The following is an 11,322-nucleotide window of genomic DNA, read 5'->3' as shown; positions in this document are numbered from 1 at the left end:
TCTTACAAAGAGGGAGCCTCGGGTTCAGGGCTGCTGGTATCTTCTAAGCTTTCAGAGGCTTCAGAGAGTTCTGAGAACCCCAGCCTCTGGGAGCTAAGAGAAGGACAGAGCCCTGTCCTCTGAACACCAGGGGTAGGGGTCCAGGCTTCAGAATCCCAGGCAAGTTTAGCATATTAATAAAGTAAGATGGTGGTGGTGGAGGTGGTGGTGGTAGTGGTGGTGGTGATTTGACCCCCCAGAGAATGAAGAAACCATGACTCTAAAGAGATAAAAATATCACTGGTAGATGGCTCAGTGGGTAAGGTGCTTGTCGTGCAACCTTGAGGGCCTGTGTTCAGACCCCCAGCACTCACATAAAGCCATGGGTGACAGTGTGAGCTTATACTCCCAGTGCTGGGGAGATGGGGACAAGCAGACCCGAAGCCCAACGGCCAGACAGTCTAACACAGTCCATGAGCTCCAGGTTCAGTGAAAAAGCCCGTCTTTTAACATAAGGTAGAGAGTGACTGTCACCCGCAGCCTCCACAGATGCGCGTGCACACACACCTCAGATGAACACCACAGGAGTACACACTCACACGTACATGCACAACAGTCAATCAATCAATAGATAAGTAAGTCCAGGCCAGCAAGATGACTCAGTGTGTAAATCCGCTTGCTGTCAACCCTGATGACCTGAGCTAATCCTCTGGACACACACGGAGTGGAGAATCAACTCCAAAAGTTGGCCTCTGACTTCCACACACAGATAGATAGATAGATAGATAGATAGATAGATAGATAGATAGATAGATAGAGTGATTGATAGATAGATGATAGATAGATAGATTGATTGATAGATATGTAATAAAAAGGTTATTTAATAAGCAAATAAATGAATTGAAAGCCAGAGGCCATCCAAGATAGTTACATTGTTTCAAATTCCCTCCCCTCAAATATCTATTAAGTACAAAGAGGGAGAAGCTACATTACAAATCTGACCCCCTGACCTCCTGTGGTGGCTGCTGGTGAGCAGAGCTAGGAAGGTGGGGACTGACTGAGTCTGAGGCCCGCCAGGGCTGTTTGTCAGGCCAGATGGGTCTCAAAAACCCTAAACCAAAACCGAAAGTAAAGCCCTGCAGGACTTGCTCTGATCAGGTGACCAGAATGTGACTGTCTGCACTGGGACAGAGTCAAGCTCAGCCCTCGGGTCCTGCAGTAACTCGGAGCCTGCGTCACATGCAAGGAAATGACCTGTGGAGCTGCTGAGAGGACCCCGTGTGACAATGTGAGCCACAAAACAGCCTTCCGGAGTCCTACGACCTGCCACAGTTACAAAGGCATGCTGAGGCACAGGACAGTGAGGAGATGAGGCCACCAAGTCTAGCCTGGTCTACATAGTGAGTTCCAGACCAGCCAGAGCTACATAGTGAGACTGTCTTGAAAACAAATAAAGAAACAAAAGTTTAAAAATAAACAAATCAGCCGGGCGGTGGTGGCGCACGCCTTTAATCCCAGCACTTGGGAGGCAGAGCCAGGCGGATCTCTGTGAGTTCGAGGCCAGCCTGGGCTACCAAGTGAGTCCCAGGAAAGGCGCAAAGCTGCACAGAGAAACCCTGTCTCGAAAAACCAAAAAAAAAAAAAAAAAATAAACAAATCATAAAGGATTAATGATAACTCAGTGATTTATTCTCAGTTCAGACGAAGTACGGTGTTCAGAGCTTGTCATTTTCCTATAAATCTTAGATCTTTTTCAAAAGGAAAAGTGGTTTTTTTTTAAATGCATACACACATGCACGCACCCACACACCCACACACACACACACACACACACACACACACACACACACACACACTCACTGAGGGTGTCATTACCACAAGCAGGAATTCAGACAAAGCCATCATTTCCCATGTTTCCCATGGATGTGACCCTGAAGTCTACACTCTGGACCACTTAAAGACCTGTCTGCTAAGTGTCCACCTCAGCTACCCCTAAAGAGCATAGACAGGAACCCATGTGTCCTGAGCTATTAAATTAGGGAGCAACCACATATTTGCACCATCAGCAATAAAAAGCATGAGCGAGCCTCACACCTCCACTTGGAGAGATGTCAGGTTGGACGTGAGGCCCCTGTGTGGGGATCCTTTAACACAATTCACAGAAACGGGTGCGCCAGTTCTTGCTATCCGATATCACGGTACTGGGGCTAGGGATGTGGTTCAGTGGGTACAGTGGGCTCATATAACATGCACCAGGTCTGGGGTTCAATCCCCGGCATCTCGAAATCTGGCATAGTGCAGGCCTGTAGTTCCAGTAGAGGCAAGGGGATCAGAATTTCAAGGCCAGCCTGGGCTACATGAGACAACAAAATCAGGGTGCTGATAACCTAGATGTGGGGAGAGTCTCTTGGGCGTTGTCATGGCCCTTAGGGGTCCCAGACTGGGAAAGCTATGTGCCTTTGCAGCTGTGGAGAGGACATTAGGGAAGAGAGACCCACAGCAGGAGATGGCCACGCGGGCCAGACCGGATGAGGCTATAAAACAAGGAAGAAATGGCCTTGGAGTAGACATAAGGGGACTCAGAGCAGACTCAGTGTAGTCCTTGAAACGGCCTAGGACAACCTCTCGCATGAACCTGGGCTCAGAGATGAAAGCAAGGAATGCCGCTTCTATCAGTCCGCCATCCCACGGAGCAGGAGACCTGGGGCCCAGCAGGCCCTGACCCGCCCCAGTGCTCTCTCCTCCACAGCCCCTCCCCTGGCTACCAGGCCTCTGAGGAGTCTTCCTCCTCCCTGGCTGCCTCCGTCCCTGCCAGGGCTGCAGGGCTGGCCCAGGGATCTGGTGACGGCTATAAAAATAATAACCGACCCGGCCAGCTCCCTGGCCTCCTCACCGGCCTCGCAGCGATCTCAGTGGGGCTGGCCCTGGCGGCTGGCGAAGGTGCCTTCCAGCCCTGGCAGGCTGTCATCTCCAGGGAGCAGGTGCTGGTGGCTGGGGCTTGGGGCAGAGAGGTCATTCCGGGTGACATCTGGGCCCTACATAGTTGACAACATGCTCTATGCATCACCACAGGGCCTGGGCCTCTCTCACACTGAGCGGGAGATGGGGGAGGGGGGGGCGCACCTCTGGACTCAGGTGAGAAAGCAGGGTCTGAAGCCTGCTGAAGCCAGCTTGGAAGTTTCTACCCAGTCCAAGGACCTGGGTCAAGCCTGACTTCCCTAATTCAAAGGAATTAAATCAACCCTTTCACCCGATCCAACAGAGACCTTTTCTCCTCTCGGGCAATGGTGGCAGCAGATCAGCCCAGACAAGGAAGCGTTAGGCCACCACTAAGATGCACAGGTGACAAAGAGACCTAGTCAGCTCTGTGCCATTTGGGCAAATGTATCAGAAATGAATTCAGCTGCCAGGAACAGGAAACCAAATGACAAAGGTCTCAGTGAACAGTTCTTTTCTCCACGTAAACAAGCACAGAGCAAGGCTGGTGAGGACCGGTGTGCTTTCTCTGCCACCAACAGGACTCAAATGCCTTTTGTCTTTTGGGTTTCCCACCATGCATGAAGGGTCACCCATGGGTTCCAGAGGGCCTCTGCTGTCACCTCTGAATTTCAGGCAGAGGATAGAAAGAAGTGAGGGATTCGGTGCAGCAGGAAAGGAAGTCAAGGGCACGTGCCTCACTGCTGAGTCTTGCGGAGACGTTCCCGGCAGCCCCTCCTCATGGGTCATTCCTAGCTGCAAGAGAAGCTGGGGAAATGTGGTCTCTCCATGAGGCGGCTCTTCCCAGAAACAGGGCAGTCCACTGCTAAGGGAGACGGGAGGTGCGTACACGGGACTGGCAACATTAGCTGCGATGAAAGGGGATGGAATGAAAGTCTGTAGAAGAAAATTCTAGAAGTTAACAAATGCCATCTCCAGAGGTCTCTACATGAACTAACCTGTCAAATCTTTTCAAAACACTCTGAGGAATGTTGCTATCTTCTTGTCACAGCCAGGGAAGAGGACTATTTGTCCTGGCCAATTCGTGTCCAGGACACAGTGGATTCAGCTGCATTATACAAGGCTAACCCCCACCCTGTACCAGGATGGGATCATTTTCAATATAGCATGTGAACCAACTCAGTCCTCACTACATCCTTATCCTTATGAAGCCAGCTCATTATTACCCACTTAATAAGCAAAGAATGGGAGGCACAGAGAGGCAAAGTAACATACTTAAGGCCACACAGCAATAGTTAACAGGTTTATTTCTGGGTCTTAAAATCAAGGGTGCTTTTGACTTCCTTCTTCTATTAGTACTCCACATTAGTAATTCTCTGGAAATTAAATAAAAACAAAATGCCTCTTGGAAGTCCAGCCTCCTGCCTGTCCCCCAGTCCTGAGGCCACAGAAGCCCGACTTCCCTCTGCAGTCTTGCCCATCTCTGCCCTCTGTCCCGCAGTCACTGCCCCCCCCCTTGGCTCCCAGCCTTCGTTCCTCCAGTCCCTCCTGGCCAGCCTGGCCCCTCTTCCTGCCTGGCACAAGGCTCAACTCGAATGGCTCCAGGCCCTGGGTCACAGGCTCGAATCCCTCAGGTCTCCTGGGCCAGGCAGGAGCGCTGCCCCTTCACCCACTGCTCTTTACCTAGCCCCCAGGGCCAAGGGGCCTGTCTCATTCGTCAACAGACTTATCAAGGACTATGTGGGTGCCAGGCTCTGGCAGGGACACCCAGTCATCCTCAAACAGCCTCTGCTGGCCTCACCCTGGCCTCAGAGGCCCTGCAGAAAGAACCCACCACCCTCCTCTACCAGTTCCAGCCCTCGCTGCCACCCCTCAGGGTCTTGGCACCCGCTGACTGCCCCCCTCAGGGTCTTGGCACCCGCTGACTGCCCCCCTCAGGGTCTTTGTACCCGCTGACTGCCCCCCTCAGGGTCACCCGCTGACTGCCCCCCTCAGGGTCTTTGCACCCGCTGACTGCCCCCCTCAGGGTCACCCGCTGACCGCCCCCCTCAGGGTCTTTGTACCCGCTGACTGCCCCCCTCAGGGTCTTTGCACCCGCTGACTGCCCCCCTCAGGGTCTTTGCACCCGCTGACTGCCCCCCTCAGGGTCTTTGCACCCGCTGACTGCCCCCCTCAGGGTCTTTGCACCCGCTGACTGCCCCCCTCAGGGTCTTTGTACCCGCTGACTGCCCCCCTCAGGGTCTTTGCACCTGCTGACTGCCCCCCTCAGGTCCCTCCTCGATGACCTTCCACCACTCACTCCCCAGGCTTATTTCCTCAAGGCTGTTATCACTGCTTGAATGAATGTACCAATTTGTTACTGCTTCCTTTTGAGGGTTCAGGAGTTTGAGACAGGGTCTTTTGTAGCCCAGGCTAGCCTCAAACTTACATAGCTAGGATAATCTTGAACTCCTGACCTTCTTGACTCCACCTCCCACGTATTGGGGTAACAGGCATGTGCCACCCCACCAGGGATCACTCAACATTCTGTTCCTATTAGCATGTAGCTCCCCTCACTTTGGGCCTGCAGCAGCGTCTGTTTGACCCTGGTTGACCAGATGGACTCTTTGTCCGTGGAGAAAAAGGCCAAGCACAGAGAGGCCAAAGTCTCCCTTGATGTCTCCAGCCATCAGGAGACAAGCTCAGAGCCATGGATCCTGGCACACACCTCACCCCTCAGAGGTTGTGCGCACCTGTGGTCAGCCCCATGGAAGGACCAGACCAGTTGACCTACCTACCAATTGACCTGGGTTCAAACGCAGCTCCATCAGCTCTGGTCCTCCGGCAAGGAACTTTGCAGGTGTTTTCCAACACGTACTCACTGCCCACCTTTTTATCGACAGCAAAGGCACCCTCCACCTACCACAGCTCCCAGCTTGGTTTAAATCCCATTCAAATCCTGCACCTCTAAATTACCCCATAATCTTGGATTAAAAAAAAAAAAACCAAACTGCTCCTTGAGAAAAGAATGTTCCTGTGAAAGGCCTTGGGTCCCCACACATCACAAAACAGGGCTCCTGGCTACTGCCTCAGAGGACACAAGAAGGACTTGGTCACCAGCTCTTGGCCCACCCTGGCCTCCCCTGCTTTGCCCAGCCCCAAGCAAGCCACATCTGAAACCCCACAGCAGGAGTGGCTGGTGGGACACCACGGGGGTCTCTATGAGGGAGGGAGGGGACAGTTAGAGGTCACAGCAGGGCAGGTGGTGAGCTTTGGGGGTGAAAGCTCACTTTATCGGCTCAGCAGCTCTGGGGACAGTGACTCTGCCTGTGCCCGGCTTTCCCCGTGGTGGGAAAGGAGGTGGGAACCAGGGCTGGTCTCATGGGGGATTGTTGATAAACAAAGCACACAGTATCCTGGGCTCTCCACTTAGCTTAGGCTAGCCCAGGAGAGACACCTCCTCTCGGAAGCCCTCAGGGACCTCCCGCTCCTCCCTGCCCTTTCCTCCTTTCCTGCCCCACTTTTCTTCCTTCGGAGTCTTCACCCCACCCGTCATTATCTTGTTCCAGTGGCTGAGTATTTAAGTGTCCTTCTCTCCTTGTTAATGGTCACTCTGTGTCACCACCCAACTCCAGCACCAGCAATGGGAGCTGGCGGCATACAGCTGGTGCTCAATAAATGCTTGTCACGTAAATGAAAAAGAACCGGGCAAACAAATATCTAAGAGGAGGAGAAGAGCAAACAAGTCTGAACCGGATGTAGGGGAGGGGAACACCCCTCAGGTGGCTGGAAGAGGCGATCCCCCCAACGCCAGCTCCCATGCCAGCTTCCCAGCTGTGCAAACTAAGACAAGTCACTTCTCCTCTGGGGGAGCTTCTCTGCCAGGCAGAAGAGTCCTGCAGCCGAAGCCACGACCAAGGCTGAGCCGATCACAGCAGCGAGTGGGGTCTCCACGCGGGGCTGGCACCCACTTTCCACCCGGGTAAAGTCACCGGGTTGTGGGCTGGCTGCATTAGACAATGAGCTGAGAGTACATTTTGTGAACGCCCCCATCCTGAGCAGGCGTGAGGAGGGCTCTGGTCGCCCCCACCTGCAGGCAAGCCTCAGCGGTGACAACCACTCCATGGGGCTGTGGGCAATATGGCCGACGGGCCCTGGCAGCAGGAGGACCCAGCAGCCCACCCGTGACAAGGGCCTGGAGAGACACTTCAGCTCTGCGCTGCCCCTCCCCCCCCACTGTAATTACCCTTCAAGCCCCTGCTCTCGCCCCATCTTGCGCTTCTGCCCCCAGGTTTTTGGTCCAGCTGGTCCCTCTTCTGGGCAATCCCTGACCCCTGGCGGCCTGGTGACCTGATCTGTGGGGTGTGTCACCTCATCAGTGACATCTACTATCCACAGGGCTCCTTCCCTGGGCCACATGGGTGGCAGGCAAAGCCTTTGACCCACTTACTGTTTTTCCCAATCCCAGAGATATCAGATGAGCCTTGGGTCACACTCCCTTCCCGCTCTGTTCCAGTCTGTGCTACAACTTGGGGTTGGGTACCTGATCTTGGGGCCAGGAAATGAAACTTCCATAAAGGGCATGGGGGTTGGGGTAGGGACGGGACTACAAACCAACCCCAAACTCCACGGAGACCGCCCTTCTACCTGAGTGGGATTCCACTTCTGTGACTTATGCTGAGAAATGGATGCAAAGCCAGCCTGGCCGCATAGGTACATTAAAGTTTTCCATTCCTGGAAAGATGGAGCCCTTCCCCCCACCCCCACCTCTTAGGTCTAGTCCAGGCTTTGAGTCTAAGAGGTTAAATCCTGGAGCAATGGAGCTGACCGACAGCCACTGGCGTGGATAAAAGTCATCAAGACACTGGGCCATGGGGCTGCACTGACCTTGGCTCCAGGGCCCACCAGGTCAAGTGTCTATCTAGGCCTAGAAGGGAGTTGACTGGAAGCCAAGTGTCTGAGGGTCTGTACTGGCCTCCAGCTACTTTAGCATTAGAGGGGCAGAGAAAGCCTCACCCTCAGCCCTGTACCAGTGGACCTGTACACGGGTCACCAGTCCCAACACTCCAGGTTCCCACGGAGAAAGGGAAGAAAAAGCCTTCCCTATTCCCAAGCCACAGTGTCACTGGTCATTCCCAAGACCCCAGGCTCCTCTAGGCCTCTGGCAAGCTGCTCTGTGACCCGCTACCCAGAATTCCTCAGGGCAGGGTGCTCACAGGGACTGGACAACCACAAGCCATTCTCATCCATAAAGCAAAGGACACAGGAGTGCCCACCTTCCACGAGGCTTGAAGGAGATACGGACAGGCCCAGGGCTTGCAGGACGCCGGCCCTGGGCAGGCGCTGCACACTCACACAGCCAAATGCCAGGAGCCTCCCATCAAAAATAATAACAAGAACAAATGCTTATGTAACAGTTCTGGCGTGCCAGGCACGGCAGGACACGGCATATCCACTACTCCTTGGACACTCTCAACTCTCACTAATGCAGCCCGGCTGTGGCAATCAGCGCTGCCCCAGCGCATCTGAGCGGTGGACCTGAGTTCAAGTCCTGGCTCAGCCACCATGTCCCATCTGGGTTGGAAGAGAAAGCAGAGTAGGAACGGTCCCCCTCACCCTCCACTCAGACCCGTCTCTCTTCCAGTTGCATGGGGACATACAAATCAGACAGACATGCAAGCTCCCTTCTGCAGCACCAAACACACAGTACTTTGTACATGGTACTTACCAAAACACCTGCCTGACCGGGGCTGTCTGGACCAGCCCTTCCTACAGTCACTGCCTGCCTGGTCCCCAACACAAGCCTGGCACCCAGAGGCAACCCGGCCCAAGCAGGGTTTCTAGCAAGGTCCCCAGCACCCATGGGTGCTGAGTCACCCTGATTTCCTGACCCAGCACTCTGCTCCTTCTCCTGGGGGGGGGAGGGGCTGGCACTCCATCTGCCGGGGGAAGAGAAAAACCCAGATGCGACACCCCCACCCACCACCACACACAACCCAAAAATAACCGCAGCCCCCTACACACCAGAAACACAAAAACAAAATCTCGCATAAATCCAAAGTCAGAAGGGAAGAAAAAAAATTTTTCAAAAGCCAACTACTGCCCCCAAAAGGCTTTTAAACATTCTCCAAAAAAGTTTATTAAAATGTCTTCACTTTAATGCTCGAAACGGAAAAGGTTCTCAAAATATACATACGCCTCTTTTCTCATAGAAATAGAACTTTTTTATAATACAAAAAAATAATAAGACCAAAAAGAAAAAAACAAGAACAAAACAAAAAACCAAAAACGTCAACAGCAACAACCCCGCAGGAACATCTTTAAGTGATTACTCAGGGCCCGGCTGACAGTTACACGTGTGTTGCGTCAGTCCCGTGTCCACACGCGCTCAGCCACGTTTGATCCGGATTGCATCAAGTCCTGAAACCGGGTGCGCGGTGCAGGTGCGTGCGCGCGGTGCCCACGGTGCCCCCTCGGTGCAGGTGCAGGTGCGCGCGGGGCACGCACGGTGGCCTCGGTGCGCGCGGGGCAGGTGCGCGCGGGGCAGGGCGCACGGTGCCCACGGTGGCCGCGGCGCCCCCACGGCACCCCCGGCGCGCTAGCAGTGACCCGCCGAGGCCAGCAGCGGCTCGGGCAGCTGCTTGAACAAGTTCCGCAGGGTGCTGAGCTCTCGCGACAGCTGCTCCACCTTCTTCTGCAGCCGCTCGTTCTCGGCCGTCAGCTCCAGCACCTTGTGCTGCGTCTCCAGGTTGCGCATCTTGGCCTTGTCGCGGCTCTTGCGCACCGCGATGTTGTTGCGCTCGCGCCGCATCTTGTACTCGTCGCTCAGCTTGTCCACCGCCTTCTTGGCCTTGGCCTTGGCGGGCGCGGCCGGCGGCCCCGCGAAGCAGGCGGCGGGCGCGGCCTTGGCGTCGGCGGGGCTCGGCGTGCCGGGCGGGCTGGACGACGACGACGTGGACAGGCTGCCGCTACTGCCGCTCGGCGTCGCCTGGTAGCCCAGGTAAGCGCGCAGGGCGAACGGGAAACCGGCCGCCATGGCGGGCGCGTCGTCCGCGCGCTTGCAGTCCGCGGGTTCGAAGCCCGGCTCCGCCTTGAGCGCGGCGGGCGGCGGCGGCGGGAAGCAGGCGGGCGGCACGGCCTTGGCGCCCGCGCGGCCGAGGCTCACGTAACCGTAGTCGGCCGGCTTCTTGGCCGGCTTGGCGCCGTAGTCGTCGGCGAAGAGGTCGGAAAGGAAGTCGTGGTGCGCGGGCGCGGGCGCGGGCGCGGCGAAGTCCGCGGCGGGCGCGAGCGGCTCCAGGTAGGGGCTGAAGTCGATGGCGCGCTCGTGCTCGCCGATGGCCGGCTCGGCGGCGGGGGCGCGCGGCGCGGCGCGGGCCGCCTTGGCCCCGTAGGCCAGGCAGTCGGGCTCGTAGTAGAAGTTGGCCACTTCCATGGATCTAAAGGCGGCGGGCGGCGGCGGGAGGCATGCTGCGTCCCAGGCCAGCAGGCGGTGCATGAACGCGGGGCCCGCGGGCTCCGCTGCGTCCCGGTCCCGTGCGCGGCTCGGACTCGGCGCGGCGGCGGCCGAGAGGGAGGTTTATAAGGCGGCGCTTGGCAACGGGGCTGCGTCACGCCGGGGCCGCCCCGGCCCCTCCCGCCGCCCGGCCGGTGCGCGTCATTGCCTGGCCGCGGGAGCGCGAGAGGGCGCGGCGGGGAGTGGGGCGCGGCGGGGGTCCGCGCGCGGAGTCCTGAGCGGTGTCCCGGGCGCCCCGCCAGCCCCGCGATCGCCACGGACGCGGGAGTCGCCGGCCCGCCCCCTTCCCGCCCCCTCGGGAACTCGGAGGAGCGCGGCTGCCGCCCGCCCTCTGCTGGAGGACGCGGTGGCCAGTCCCCGCTCCAGTCCCCGCTCCTGTCCGCTGTCCCGGGACCCCCGACTCCTGGGAAGCAGAGCGTTCCACCCGGTGCACGACCCCAACCCCCGTCCCCCCCCCCATCCTGCCCGCTGTCCCTGGCGCCCCACTCCCTGGAAGCAGTCTTCGCCCGGTGCATGTCCCCCCCCCACCCAGGTGCTGCCCACCTCTCGGCCCCCAACTCCTGGGAAGTATAGCCCTCCACCCGGTGCACGCCCACCCCCAGGATGCCTGCTGCCCCCGGATCCCAACCCTCCGTCCTATGCATGGCCCGCCCTCCGCACCTGCCTACGCCACTCCCCGCGCTTCTACGCGAAGGTGGCAGGGGTGGAGGTTCTGCCACACTGTGTGTCTGTGGGTGAGTCACTGCGCCTCTCTGAGCTTCCTCCGTGGAGGCTGTTGGTGTTGTTAAAAGCAGCGGTGTCCCAGTGTCAGAGAGAAATGGACGCCCCCCCCCCTCCAGTAGCGTACCAGGGACAGGGATGCCTTCCGAGGACCTGTGCGCACAGCCCTGCACAGAGGCCGCAGGCTTCTCAGG

General features: G+C 57.1%; 1 protein-coding gene across 1 annotated transcript; it reads right to left on the bottom strand.

Moving 5' to 3' along the window:
- Positions 1–9,006: 9,006 nt before the first annotated feature.
- Positions 9,007–10,851, bottom strand: Cebpb (CCAAT enhancer binding protein beta). The gene has a single exon (XM_052724468.1). The coding sequence runs from the start codon at positions 10,388–10,390 to the stop codon at positions 9,494–9,496; it is 897 nt and encodes a 298-aa protein (XP_052580428.1). The 5' UTR covers positions 10,391–10,851; the 3' UTR covers positions 9,007–9,493.
- Positions 10,852–11,322: the final 471 nt, after the last annotated feature.

The sequence above is a fragment of the Peromyscus californicus genome, unplaced genomic scaffold (assembly GCF_007827085.1).
Source record: "Peromyscus californicus insignis strain IS unplaced genomic scaffold, ASM782708v3 Scaffold_7__1_contigs__length_154581171, whole genome shotgun sequence".
Taxonomy (NCBI): domain Eukaryota; kingdom Metazoa; phylum Chordata; class Mammalia; order Rodentia; family Cricetidae; genus Peromyscus; species Peromyscus californicus.
Note: the sequence above shows the minus strand (reverse complement) of the source record. Positions and strands in the feature narration are given on the sequence as shown.